At 38.3% G+C, this 15,777-nt stretch overlaps 1 protein-coding gene across 2 annotated transcripts in view; it reads right to left on the bottom strand.

Annotated features, from left to right (window-relative positions):
* The window catches only part of WDR17 (WD repeat domain 17), an 88,645-nt gene extending 73,619 nt beyond the window's left edge, over positions 1–15,026 (bottom strand). For both annotated transcript variants that reach the window (XM_077815490.1, XM_077815491.1), the window contains exon 1: positions 14,961–15,026. In XM_077815490.1, coding sequence (XP_077671616.1) covers positions 14,961–15,026 — 66 coding nt within the window. The remainder of the gene's footprint in view (positions 1–14,960) is intronic.
* Between the last annotated feature and the right edge of the window lie 751 nt (positions 15,027–15,777).

Below are 15,777 nucleotides of genomic sequence, written 5' to 3'. Positions count from 1 at the left end.
TAAAAAGGCAAACAGTAACTTTACGAAAAGATAGAAATATACATTTTAGAGAGACTTAGCAACAGGTGACTCAGCAACAAGATGAGCCAGGTCATCTGAAAATATTATATTTTTTGACTTTGCTAAGTCAGTGATTTTCTTAAAATATGTTCTCAAAATGAAATTATGCTCTTAACAGCATATTTAAAAGGAAAACATTTGATTTTAAGATTTATTACAATTTTGTTAAGACAATCGCACACGCTTAAACAGCATCATTCCTGTATTAAATCATTACACAGTTGTTTTTACTATTTTTGTTTTGCATTTACATTGAAATCTATGTTTTCAGAATATTTTAGTATTTACTCTGAGCTATAATGTATAAAGAACTTCAAAACTTTACTCTCTAGGATCTCTTGTAAACTTGCTGACTTTTTTTTTTTTGGTTGTTTTTTGTTATTTATAAAGAGTTTCGATGACACTGTCTGTTTGCAAAATATTTCAGTTTTATTTCATTATAAAGGAAGTATTTGGTCTGAAATCCATTACAGCTAATAAGAAATTAAATCATATTTTACAAGGATTATTATGTCTCTTATCAACACCACACATCAAGCCAGTATCCTGCAGATTTCCTCAGATATTGCAGGTTTCAGTCAAACATGCTCATAGAATGAGACAGAAAGCAGCATTCATCAGAACATCAGTGTGAACAAAATGGCAGCAAATTAGAAAAATATAAATATATATCCAAACTGTTATGTTACATCTTTAGCAATGTTGATTTTTCAGTCATCCTCTGTTAAACTCATCATTTCTATTCAAAATATAAATGGATTATTTTATATTTATATATAGCATGTAAATTATGCAGAAAAAATTTGCTTTCTCAAAAATTCTGTAAAATGTACACAGTACTAAGGAAGCTATTATTAAAGAATGTCTACAGTTTCCTAGGAGATAGAGAAAAGCCGAAGCCTTTTCTCTTTTTAATTGACATGAGCGGAAACATAATAAGTCCTTCCTAGTTACTAAATATAGAAACTAGCATTAAACTGAAAGTCTGTTTACTTAGAGATACTATTATTAAATAACATAAACCCATATGACAAAATGGATTGGATGAATGGCTACAGCTATACAGTTATTTATAGATACATGCCTATGTTATCTGTAGCTTAGAATAGGTATAATTTTTTGTGAACCACTTAAGAATTTCCATGTCCATTCCAAAACCTTGTGGCTCTCGAAATACACCATATCTTGATATGGATGTAGAAAGAAATCACTTTACTCAACAGATAAAGGAACTAAACCCTGATGTTCAAAGAATAATGCAGACTTACTAAAGGATGCAGAAGAAAAGCCTGAGCATTGTGTCGCACCACACACACAAAACGGCAGTGTCAGTAGCCTGGCAACTGAAGCTCTTTAAGAGGTACCATTTTAATTTTAATCTAACTCTTTTTCCTCTATTTCATGTACTCTGTGTATTTCATTTATTTGCTGTTTTTCAAGATTGTACTACACCGTTATTTGCAAAACAGTAGCCTTTTAAGTCCAGTGAAGAGGCATGAATGGCACAGTACAACATCCTTTATTTATCAGGGTGTATATGTGTGTGTATGTGTCTATCTAGAGAGAGAGACAGACACACACACACACACACGCACAAATACATAAAGCATGCTGTACTGTGCCAGTCATGCCTCTTTACTGGACTTGAAAAGGCTACTTTTTTGCAAAGATAGATAGATATCACGAGAGAGAGAGCAAGAGAGTGCACAATTAATACAGTTGCACTTCCTCAGTCTACCGGTGATTTTGACCCATGAGGAATCTATATCTTGTTCATACTGATATATACATTATTGTGTGAGTGCATGAATGTGAATATACTATATCTTTATGATACACTTATACAAAGGGATACCGATTATCCAAAGCCCCATTTTCTGAATCTCCATGTAGAATGCATCTCCCCTTCTATTGACTCCCTTGTCACTGACTCCCAATTACACAAACAAATTATTCCCAGCTGTTGGGAAACTTAAAAATACTAAACGAGAATTATTGTGTTGACCATATAGGAAATGTTTGCTTTTAATAATTTACATTTGGCATACATATAGATACTCAAAAATAAACTTCTGAATCCAAACAGTTGGCTCTTGGTGCTACAAATATTAATTTTTGGCAGCATGTCAATGACAACATAACAGTTAAAAGATCTAGTTCATACTTCTGATAGAGATATAGGATGATATCTGCTTAAAGACAGAGGGCCTTGATACCCACCTCTGTGAACAAAGTAATGGGAGAGTAAAACATGCATTGTGAACCACACAGTTTCAGGTGCATCATCTCTTGCAAGGGAGGAGTCTGTTGACACACAGAAGAGGTACAGGGGTCTGCCTCTTTAGCAACATGGATGTCCTAAAATTACTGGGAAATCCAGGGGTCTCCGACAGGATGACTGATTTAAATCATAATTAAAATCAACAAGCAGGAAATGTTAATTAAAATAATCGATTTTAATCTTGTTTTGCATTTTTTCAGTTATTTTCTTAAAGAAAGGTTGATTCTCATTGGTTGGTAACCATTAAAACATGTTGATTTGTAACTACCATATAAACTTTACATTAAATTTTATGCCTTTCTTTTTCTTTCTGTCTAATCAGGGGGATACATTATAACTATACAAGTTTATTTAAGCAACGCTAGAGATTAACTTACATTTATTCAGATTCTGAAATTTTACACTTTTCTTATGTTAGAAAATGATGACTCATGCATTTCTTATTTACCAGATGATAATTTGTTATTTTTGATTCTGTCAGTCTCTTTTCTGATGGAAGTTTGTGTTCAGTTAAAAATGCTCAAAAACAATTTAAAGTTTTTTTTTATTAGTTAAATAAAACTACATTAAACATGCTGGATACGTAGGAAAAATGATTATCAGAAAGTTTATCAAAACATGATTTGCATTTAAACCTATATGATTTATTAAACAAAGAAATAGAGCTAAGTCAATAAGTGACTTTTGGGTTAATGGGCTGAATCAAAACATTCAAAACAAAAAAGTCAAAATAATTTGTTTCAAAATGGCTGAGAGTAACTGTTCTGACCTCCCCCCACCCCCGAAAAAAAAGACATTTTACCCCCTCAGCTGAAACTATGAGTGGAATTTGACCAAAATTTGTGAAATTTGGTGCCCTGAAAAATGCATTTTCTAGCAAATTTACTATTTGCTAAAAAAATTCACCCATCTCTACGGAGGAAGTATTGTCTGTTGTTAGAAAATTGAACTGACTGTTTACGGGGGAGGGATAGCTCAGTGGTTTGAGCATTGGCCTGCTAAACCCAGGGTTGTGAGTTCAATCCTTGAGGGGGCCATTTAGGGATCTGGGGCAAAAATTGGGGATTGGCCCTGCTTTGAGCAGGGGGTTGGACTAGATGACCTCCTGAGCTCCCTTCCAACCCTGATATTCTAAGGTCACACTATCCTTCAGGATTTTAAAACTAGTAGATGTCATCCTCACACACCTAGTTTTTACTCACAGATTGGGAGAGGAAAACAATGTTTCCTGAATTTTCAATTCCTAATCAGTTTCTTAACTTTGAATGAACTAGTCACTGAACTAGCTGAATAAACTGAAATGAAGAAAATATTCTTTCTTCACCTGCAGAAGGGACTCCTGACATCAAAAGCTGGTTGAGCACTCCAACTCCAGTTGCAGATGCTTAGCTTGTGACCTCCACCACTTCAGTGTTTGACTTACAATGAAACTTGGCAGCAAACATGTATTGCTTAATATTATTTTTATCTAATTTAAATTATTTTAATAGATTATAGCTAGTTTAAGCCTTAACGTAAGTTGTCATAATTTCAAATTAAATTTTAAGATAGGTTTATTATTAAAATGAATCTAAATTTAATAAGTGATTTTTAAAAATCATTTTATTATTATTTGTATTAGCACAGTGCCTAGGAGCCCCACTGTGCTAGTACATCTGTACAAACACCAAACAAAAGGTTTTATCCATCCTGGTGTCTGGGTAACCGTCCAGTCAGCCTTTCCACACACTTCCACTCTCCCCCATCCTCAGTGGGAGTAAGCCTCACATAGGAATAACGGTGCAGTTGGTACACTACCCCTCTTCCAAAGGAACTGGAGGATGCAAAGAAAAATTAAGACCCAACTGATTTTCAGATGTTAAATGTACCGGTTCTAGAAGGGATAATGCAGGGTACCAGGGGCTCAACACTGAAATATTCAGGACAGGTATAATCTGAAAGCCAATAAATTAATTTAATCTCTTAAATCAGTCTTTCCCAAACTTGGGATGCCACTTGTTGAGGGAAAGGTTTGTTTACCTGCCACGTCAGCAGGTTTGGCCAATCGTGGCTCCCAGTGGCTGCGGTTTGCTGTGCCCGGCCAATGGGGGCTGCGGGAAGCGGTGCGGGCTGAGGGACATACTGCAGACGTGGCAGGTAAACAAATTGGCCTGACCCGCCAGGGGCTTTCCCTGAACAAGCAGCATGCCAAGTTTGGGAAACACTGTCTTAAATCATAGCATCATAGGACTGGAAGTGACCTCAAGGCGTCATCTAGTCTAGACCCCTGCACTCAAGGCAGGACTAAGTATTACCTAGACCATTCCTGACAGGTGTTTGTCTAAACTGCGGTTAAAAACCTCCAGTGATGGAGATTCCATAACCTTCTTACACAATTTATTCCAGTGTTTAATCACCCTGACAGCTAGAACATTTTTCCTAATGTCCAACCTAAACCGGCCTTGCTGCAATTTAAGCTCATTGCTTCTTGTCCTCACAGGTTAAGGAGAACAACATATCTCCCTCCTCCTTGTAACAACCTTGTATGTACTTGACAACTGTTATGTCACCCCTCAGTTTTCTCTTCTCCAGACTAAACAAACCCAATCTTTTCAATCTTCCCTCTTGGGTCCTGTTTTCTAGACCTTTAATCATTTTTGTTGCTCTTCTCTGGGCTTGCTCCAATTTGTCCACATTCTTCCTGAAATGTGGTGCCCAGAACTGGACACAATACACCAGTTGAGGACTAATCAGCACGGAGCAGAGCGGAAGAATTACTTCTCGTGTCTTCCTTACAACACTCCTTCTAATACATCCCAGAATGATGTTTACTTTTTTTGCACCAGTGTTACACTGTTCACTCATATTTAGCTTGTGATCCACTATGACCCCCAGATCTCTTTCCGCAGTACTCCTTCCTAAGCAGTCATTTCCCATTTTGTATGTGTGCAACTGATTGTTCCTTCCTAAGTGGAGTACTTTGCATTTGTCCTTATTGAATTTCATCCTATTTACTTCAGACCATTTCTCCTATTTGTCCAGATCATTCTGAATTTCTTCTAGAGTTGAACAGAACAATTAATTGTCTAAGGAAGTCAATATTTTTAATTCTAAAGGGATGGTCCATTTAGGTTGAAGTTTGCATACTTTTCTAAATTCTATACTAAAGTTTGCATTAGCAAACTAAAAACTGCACACGTAAAATATTGACTGATATAGCAGAATCTTTGTGAGCTGCATTTCACTATTCCATATACTTCATAATTCTCACAGACCTTGGGAGACAGGCCAGTCCTCGCTTACAGACAGCCCCCCAACTTGAAGCAAATACTCACCAGCAACTACATACCACACAACAAAAACACCAACCCAGAGACCAAACCCTGCTACAAACCCTGGTGCCAACACTGTCGACACGTCTATTCAAGGGACATCATCACAGGACCTAACCACATCAATCACACCATTCAGGGCTCATTCACCTGCACATCTACCAATGTGATATATGCCATCATACGCCAGCAATGCCTCCCTGCCATATACATTGGCCAAACCAGACAGTCTCTACGCAAAAGAATAAATGGACACAAATCTGACATCAGGAATCATAACATTCAAAAACCAGTAGGAGAACACTTCAATTTCTCTGGTCACTCAATAACAGACCTCAAAGTGGCAATTCCTCAACAACAAAATTCAAAACCAGACTCCAACGTGAAGCTGCAGAACTGGAATTAATTTGCAAACTAGATACCATCAGATTAGGCCTGAATAAAGACTGGGAGTGGTTGGGTCATTACAAAACCTAAACTTAATTTCCCCAGTACTAATTTCTCCCCACTGTTACTCACACCTTCTTGTCAACTGTCTATAATGGGCCACTCTTGTACCACTTCAAAAGTTATTTCTCCTCCCTTGGTATCCTGCTGTTAATTGATTTATCTCATTAGACTGACCTGACACTTGGTAAAGCAACCCACATCCTTTCATGTATTTATACCTGCTCCTGTATCTTTTATTTCATACATCTGATGAAATGGGTTCTAGCCCACGAAAGCTTATGCCCAAATTAATTTGTTAGTCTCTAAGGTGCCACAAGGACTCCTCGTTTTTTTTTTTTTTCATATTAAAATATATCCAGTCTACTAAATTCTCAGCACAGAGCTTAAGAGTAAAGTGCTGTAGTGAGATCTCATTAAGTCTTCACATTTACAGTAGTACATTTTGTAAAATAATGTATACTATGAAGTATTATAAATTAAAACTAAAATACATTTGTCAAAAAAATGAACAATGTACACTTTATTATGTCACCCTTGCCTTCATCCCCCACCAACTGTACTTGTTCACTCACTACAGTCACAAAATTCATTAATTTGCTGTGGGTTTCTGAATACTAAAGGGAACTTGTGAGATTCTAAATGTAATTGCAAAGCATGGAGATTATTTAAAATACTTACAGAGATGCAGTTGAGTCGAGCTTTTAGTTATCAGACTGATTGTAAATACTTCCTCCTGACATTCAACATGGCACATTTCATAGAATATTAGAGTTTGTTTTAATTTTTGACCCCAAACTTCCCTGAAAAGAGAGTTTTGAAGCTATGGTGTTTCAAAAATTTCCATAACATTCAGTTTGAAATAGAGGCAAAGCATTAAGGAACCATTTTTTAAAGTAGGGTAAAGAGGACCTATCTAGTGTGTTCAACAGAAAATAAAACAGTTGCTTCATAATGTAAACCTCACAGAAAATAAAACACAAAACTTCCATAGCACTCACTTTCAAGTGATTATGCCTGGCTCTACTGAGAAGGAGGAAGACAGCACAAGGAGCTCTCTCAATCTCTCTCTCTCTCTCACACACACACACACACACTTTCCTCTTGTTCACACATGCAGGGGTTAAGTACATATGCAGTCCTTGTGCTCTGTGTATAAGTACCACTCCACACTTGCCAACCCCACAGTACTGGGTACAGCACACCACAAACTGAAATGAACTGATGAGAGAGGGAGTACACAATGAACATTATCACAGGGTGAAAGAGATGTTGCTCCAGCATGCATGCCTCTGGATGTATTCTCTAGCTGATCCCTCTGGGATCTGGCCAATAGGATCAAAGGAAGGCAACTTAATGTGACTTCACCAGCATTCCCACCAAATCCTGTACGCAAATTGACAGAACCTATATTAGATGGGGTTCTGAGACTGCTCATAGATCTAACATTAATATGAATTAATGTCCTTTGGCCACCACCATCTCTGCCAGCTGTTAAAGGAGCTGGAAAGAGGAGGTGTTCTCACTTAACCAACCAAGGAGAATGGGGAGTTGTGGGGAAGCCTACTTAAAAAAATCAGACAGAAGAGAAGGGTGGTGTTTTTAGCAAAGTAGAACGAGCTATGCTCCCCAGCTGCTCTACCTTACTTTAATACTCTCTATATCATAAATTATTGTGGAAGCCAACCATGAAAGGTCAGAATATTAGCAGAGAACAGTTATATGATGCTTATTAGTTAACAACTCCTTGGTAACCTCAGCTCAGAAGGGAAGGTTAGAAACATAGCAATAGATGGCAAAAATCAGCTATAGCAAATGATGGCTTCTTAAGATTATTTTGTGTTTCCGAGTAGGTGGTAGGCTCCCCCTTTAAAGTAGACATTAATGATAACTATCTCATTAGGCACACACCAATCAAAAGGGGCAAAAGTTCTGCTTTGCATATGGCGGAAAACAAATCTCATGAATTTCCAGTTCTGGATATGGACCATCAAATTTCTAGCCCTTGTGGTAGTGAAAATGGCCTTCTGAATATGAATTGATCCAATGCAGTCTGACTGAAACTGAAAACCCACTGCCTTGAACAACAGCTCAAAGCCTTGCAAAGCTTTTCTGGACCACTAATATGCTTTTCATTTATTATGACAGTCACAATAAAGGGTAATTACATACATTTGGTACTTGTGCTGCTCTAAAATAAGTGTTAAATGACCCATAGTTCTCAATAGGATTTCAGTTCTGTAACCTAATGATGACAGTTAAAATGTTAAATATAGTTAAACTACTTTATTGCTGACCATTTTAGTAGAACTAGCCAGCTAATGTACTTATCCAGTGTGGATCAGTATCACTGAACACAGACAGGAAAAACTTCTTAGGTCTACTGTGTACAATCCATGGTCCCCAAACTGCCCATAACTTTCTCATACCTTGAAGAAGCAGGGAACCATTGAGAATGAGAAAAGGAAAGAGTAGAGAGTTCTTGTTTGTGTTAGATAGGAATTTCAGCCTAATTCTGCTAATCAACAGTCTTCTGAAGGATCAGAAGCCTTTGCTTGCACCTACAAGCTTTTACAAGACAGCTTCAGTGGAATGACATTTCCTAATTTCCAACTTGCCAACAAAAGCTCAAAAATCAAAGTGTGAGTGTTTGCCATCCCTACGCCAATTGGAGCAAGAAGCTTCAAAATTCAAAGCTTTTTCAAAGGAACAAAAGGTGTTCAAATATGTTTACAGACCCATTTTAAGCACAACCAAATAATAAAATAATACACACACACACACACACACAGAGGCTAAATTCAGCTAGAATTGATTGAGTTACGGTGTTTCAATGCAACTTTAATAATGGGAATTTACTAAATTTCTATAAATGTCTATTGGATGATAAGTAACCATCTAAGTAAAAGGGATGGATAATATTTGTATAATCTTTGTTGAAAGCATTTTTCTTATGAAACTGAACAATAAAAAGTATCACATTTACCCTGCAGAATAAGACTTGCCTTTCAGAATGCATGTGACTGCCTCAAAGATAAAAACAGACTTGAAGAGATAGGTGTGCCAGTATCATTTTCCCACTGATATTTTGCAGACTTCTACATATATTTGTCAACTGCTGCATACAATTATAGTGTGCTAGACATAAATATGAAATTGTGTGCATTTACAACAGATTAAAATATGAAAACCTATGTCTGATCCTCAAGCTCCTGGCAAGCTGACACTGCATTACTAGAAAGGTTGTGCACCCCTGGCTACACTTGATTTGGCAGTCCTTCACCAATGGGGATGAGAGCCTGATTGTCCAATAACACTGGCTTCTGTGGTACTATCGATTTCAGAGGGAGAGCCACGTAGCTGAGAAGTTCCACTTTGGAAAAAAGTGCAAAGCCCCTTGTGACTTCCTGGGAATCATCAACACAGGACAAATGAAAGAGAGAGGTAAAAATAAACCACAAGAACACTAGGCCACCTTATAAATCAGACACTCCAGCTTCGAACTTCTTCCACTCCCCTGTCCCTAACATGAACTCTTTTACAAAATCACTTAGATATTTTTAATGTTAGTCAAAATTACCTCCTCAAGAGACAGGAATGCCAGACGGTTGCCCATGCAACTTTAATTTGGCATCTTAGCACATATGTTTACAGTATGGTCTTTGAGTAGATGATCACTTACTATTTTTTTCCACCAGACTTACCTGCCAAAATTTTGAGTCCCCGCTGCGAAGCAGAGAAGAGTTAGAGCGTCTCAATGAAATGGTTATAAGAACTTTATAACATGGACAGACCATGTATTTTTTTCCTATCCTCCTCCTCAGAAATGTCTGAAACATTAAAAAAAGATACCTGCATGGAAAATTTCAGCCCAAACAGTTAAAGTTTGGCAAAGTTATGAGCTACTGAAGAAAGGGACTTACAGCAAAAGTACTGAATGACCTTAACTATAGGCAAACAGGGCTGGCCTTACCATGAGGTGAACTGAGGCAGTCGCCTCAGGTGCCAGACTGGGGGTGGGGGGACACGCCACTAGCACCCAGAGTGTAGAAAATTGTGTCTGCTGCTGGTGCATATATATTCTCTCTGCTCTAGATGCACAGAGATGGTGAAGTGCTGTGCTGGAGGAAGGAGGGCACAAGAGACATAATAGGCAGGCAGGAGAAAAAGTGAGAGAGAATAACAGAAAGCAGCAGGAGCTGCAGGGAGAGAGAGGAGGAGGAGCCTCTTAGGTGCCTCTCTAGCACCCCCAGGAGCCTGGATTGATTAACACCAGCTTCTCAGGGAGCTTCTTGTTTCCTGCTGCTTCCCTGAACCCAGTTGAGGAGAACAGGCAGTCAACTGAAGTAGTAGGAGCCACTTAGGCCCTTAAGATGCTGATATCTTCCCTCACTCAGGCCCTGCTACCAGCCTGCTTATTTGTCCCCTTCAACTGAGTGTTGAGAGCCACTATAGCTGGCACAGAACAGCAGTCATGAGTGAAAGAAGAAAATGCAAAGGAAGCTTTTCTATCTAAGCAGGAAGGAGCTCTCCTGAGATACATAGACACAAATGTTCACGGTGAGCCTTCCGGCCCCAGTGAAGATCTGAGTGGTGAGGAGATGCCTGATCTTCCAGTTAGTCAGAGTGCAGGTGACCTGGCAGCTACTGCAGCATCCATATCTCCATCTCAAATGGATGTAACCATGCACATTCCTGAAGAAAAGTGTAGATCAGAGAAGAGTGTGGTGGAGGTGCAAGAAACAGCTGCTGCTGAGTTTACTTCCTTAAGTCTAGATGATCCAGGACTGTGGACCCACTTGAGCAGTAGCCTGAGGGACTTCCTTGTACTGCATGGGCCACATCAAGTGAAAAACTTCATGTTCCCCAAAGACAATGCAAATAGAAGTTTCCATCCAATACATTACTGGCATGAAATCCCCAATGGTGACAAAGTGGAGAGGCCATGACTTATGTACTCAAAAACCCAGAATGCTGCATACTGTTTTTGTTGCAAATTCTTCCAGTCTAATATTCCAGCCACATTGGGTTCTACAGGAACAAAGGACTGGAAAAATCTGGCTAGAAATCTGGCATGCCGTGAGAAGGCAGCAAATCACTAGAGAGCATTCCATAGGTGGAAAGAGCTTGAGATGAGACTAAGGTTAAAGGCCACCACAGATGATCAGCAAGAGAAGATTGCATCAGAGTCTCTTTACTGGCAAAATGTTCAGAAAAGGCTCATTGCCATTGTGAGAATGCTTGCTACCCAAAACCTAGCACTGTGTGGCACTTCAGATCAGCTGTATGTGCCAAACAATGGAAACCTCCTTGAAACTGTGGAGCTGATGGCTGAGTTTGATGATGTACTCCAGGAGCATCTCAGAAGAGTCACCACCCAAGAAATGTACAAACACCACTACCTTGGAAAAACAACTGAAAATGAGATCATACAGTTACTGGCAACAAAAGTCAAACACAAGATTGTGGCAGATCTGAAGTCAGCAAGATATTACTCTGGTATTCTGGACTGCACACCTGACATCAGCCATATGGAACAAATGACTTTAATGGCGTGTTTTGAAACAACAACAGAACCTAGTGAAAATGTCCCTGCAATGGTGACTGTTAGAGAGCACTTTCTAGAATTTATTGACATTGATGATACTACAGGAGCTGGTATGACAAATGTGCTTCTTAAAATGCTGGAAGATACAGGAATTGCGATAGCTGACATGAGAGGTCAGGGCTACGATAATGGTGCCAACATGAGAGGAAAGAACAGAGGAGTGCAGACCAGATCAGAGAGTTAAATCCTCAAGCTTTTTTTGTCCCATGCACTTCTCATTCATTGAACTTGGTAGTCAGTGATGCAGCATCAGCTTCTAGTGAGGCTGCTGTATTTTTAAAACGTAATTCAAAGCATCTATGTATTTTTCTCTGCATCAACTCTCCGATTGCAAATTTTGAAGCAACATCTGAGAACATTCTCTCTGACACTGAAACCACTGACTGCCACACGATGGGAAAGTTGAGTGGAGGCGATAAAGCCTATCAAACACCAAATTGGGAAGATAGATGATGCCATAGTTGCCATTATGGAGGATAATGCTATGACAGGAATTGTTCATGAGAGAACAGTGGCAGAGGGAAATGGAATTACCAGAAACATACATAACTTTAAATTTCTGTGTGGCTTAGTGTTGTGGCATGACATACTGTTTGAAATAAATGTTGTAAAGAAGAGACTCCAAGGTGTTGACCTTGATATATCTGGAGCAATGGAACAACTGGACAAAGCAAAGTCATACCTACAGTCTTACTGATCAGATGAGGGAGTTCAAAATGTTCTGAAGAGTGCACAGAAGTTTGCAGAGGAACCTTACACTGAAGCTATTTTCCCACCCATTCAAGAATACAAGAGTCACCAAAGAAGACATTTTGATCATGAGGCATGGGATAATCCCATAAGAGACCACAAACAACAATTCAAAGTTGAATTCTTTAATCAGGTGCTAGATTGTGCAATGCAGTCACTTGAAGAAAGTTTCATGCAGCTCAGGGAACACAGCAGTATATTTGGGATGTTGTATGATATTCCAAAACTCCTCACCATACCTGAAGAAGACCTACACCAGCAACGCAGGGCACTAGAGACAGTGTTGACACATGATGAGATGCGCGATATTGACGCGAGTGATTTAGGCGATGAACTGAAAGCCCTTTCAAGATACATTTCCACAGGATCAACTCCAAAGACTGTTCTGGAATATATGTGCATAAATAAGATGACCACCCTCATTCCAAATGCTTTTGTTGCTTTGCGCATACTTCCAACACTTCCTGTAACAGTTGCCAGTGGAGAATGCAGCTTCTCCAAGCTGAAGTTAATAAATCTGTGCTCCACAATGACACAGGAAAGGCCGGTCGACCTTGCAACCATCTCAATAGAGCATGAGCTGGCCCAGACTGTGGACCTTCAGGAAGCAGTTCAAATCTTTGCAATCAACAAGGCACGGAAAGAACCACTTTGATTATTCAAACAGATAAAAATGCCAGTGTTTACTATGCAGACAAGGAAAGTTAACTTTCAAACGCCTGAACAGCAAATGTAAGTGTTACTTAAAAATGTTGAACAAGGCATTTTAAGTTGTTAGTTCTCCTTTATTGGGGTAGGTAGCAGAGCAGTACCATGAGAGGAGTAGAACAGGAAGAAGGCAGAATTGAGACCTTTCAAAGTTTTGGCCCAAGCGAGGGGGCATAGGAGCGTCATTTGAGCTCCCCGCCTCAGGTGCCAAAATGTTGTGGGCCGGCCCTGTAGGCAACTCTAACAGTGCTATCTATAATTATTATATCTTCTCAGCCCTAGAGCACAAAATTTTATTCTTTTCTTTCTTCAAATTCTTTCTTCTAGAACTACAATAAAATGAAAAGCCAAATGTTAATACCAGTGCTTCTGAGCAGTCATTATATACGCTAATATTCCTAACAGCACACAGCCAGACGTGTTGAATCATACAAGTAGTTATGTCAACTTGAGTCAACACATAGCACAGGTTTCAAACTAACACCTTTTTAGAGCTGGCTGGTCACATGATACTAGGATTAATAGTTTTCAGATGTTAAATGCAATTAAAGAGATAGCTAAATATATTAAATACTTTCTATTCCCATGCTAACAATTGCTATGGCCAGTACAGTCACAGTAGATGATAAAAAAGAGAGGTAGGTAGTCCACAAGATTATCAAGATGTGTCCCATACTATGAAAATATTTGAGAACCCTGATGTAGGGAATCTGTTTTAGTCTCCCAGGAGACGGTTACCAGCCACACCGTAGCATAGCCTCCTTCCTGCTGTCTGCTTGCCGTTAGAGCATTACTGGTCTGAGATATGGCTACCACTAATCTCACAACTGCTTACCTCATGAGTGGCTGCTTGAGAATGAGGCTGTATCAAAAGCAACTATGTGACGAAAACGATACAATAGATCAGAATGAGAAAACATTAAAATCTTCTAGCTCTATATTGCAGCAGCGAGCACATAATTCGCACTTAACAAATCACACATATAGTTGACTAATAAGGATCTACTGAAAAACAGAGAAGCCAGCAACTCCTGCTGCAACATGATGTAATGACTGAGAAATATACCATTAAAAGAAGAATATGAAAAAGACACCAAGCAATTACATTAAAAGAGGCCATAACATACAGAAAGGTATGTGCCTTTCATTATTTTCCTATCTTAAACCTATGAAAAACAGAAATAGACCAAGCTTGCCCGAAGCATATGGTTATCAAAACACATTTAAACATTTTTTCCAGGACATCTTGCAAAGGTTGCCATAGCAACCACTCTTCTTATTTTGAAATAATGTCACTCGCTCCATAAAATCCTACACAAATGTCCAGAGTACAACATGGAGATGACCCTAGGTAAAGTTCTATGCTCTATTTCTTAAATATTGTCTTATTCAGATTTTCCCTCACTCTTCTGTTCTCTGCTGTAGTTAGTTAATTAGAACCCTAAGTATTACATTCATTCCTTCTAATAGACTAAAATGGAACATTTAATTTAATCTTTCAACAGTTACTGCATATTAAAGTATGCAACCAAAAAATAAAAATGCAGCTATCTGCCAACTAAAGTTCCAAGACTGAAAAATTTTATTCATATTACATTATACTGAAATCTTCAAAATATGACATTATATACTTATGCCAGGGTTAAGACCATATAAATAAATATTAATGATCCATTCTCAGTACTGCAGTACAAATAATGCTAATGGTATATGTAACACAGAGAAACAGCAGTGCAATGAAGAAAAATGTAAGACAGTAAAATAGAAAATGGTAATTTTAACGAAGAATCCTTACTCTTTGGTGTCCTTCATACCAATCATCTTCATCAAACCAGTGAGAAATATACGTCATCCAAGCCATGATACAAAATATGTTTGAAATTTAAAACAATCATAAGACTATATCTCAGCGTCTGAACACATGTAAGGACAACGTGGGTTCTGTGCTAAAATTTACCGAAACTAAACCAAGCTACACAGAGATCAGTTCTGAGCTTAGTGAAATGATTCCCTTACAATAATAAGCTGTAAATTCATGAACATGTGAAAGACTTTTAATGAGAATACAAATACGATCCATTTAAGAAATTCTAAATGTGAAAACTGAAAACAACAAATAAACAAAATCATTACTATATCATATATTTCAGTATTTTAAGATAAAAGCTGATTAATGTTTCAAGCTGGGTTATAAAACACTGCTGAGCTGTGAAAAACAACCGAGCTAGACTGTTAAGTGGTTCTTATTTATTTTCCAAAACATATTTTCTGTTTTCAGTTTTAGACTATAAAATTGGTCTGTAAGAGGTAGTTTCCAGAACACAAAACCGAAGTGTTAAAATGTGAAGTAACTTTAGCTTTATGGGGCTAGATAAATTAGGCAATATCAATTTCAATATCTGTGCTTTGGTTGTGTTGAGAGTGGTTTACAGTGGTACAAATAATACTACATAGAAATGGTCGCAACTCCGACATATAGGTTGCCTAGCAACTTCTAGCAGAAAAAGAAATCTGTTTTTGAAGAGCTCTAAAATATCCATTGTTTGCCACAGAGATCTCTAGGGCTCTGCCACAGCCATCCGTGCTGATGAGGAGCTCAAAGTACAGTCATC

Source organism: Eretmochelys imbricata, chromosome 4 (genome assembly GCF_965152235.1).
Source record: "Eretmochelys imbricata isolate rEreImb1 chromosome 4, rEreImb1.hap1, whole genome shotgun sequence".
Lineage (NCBI taxonomy): Eukaryota > Metazoa > Chordata > Testudines > Cheloniidae > Eretmochelys > Eretmochelys imbricata.
Note: the sequence above shows the minus strand (reverse complement) of the source record. Positions and strands in the feature narration are given on the sequence as shown.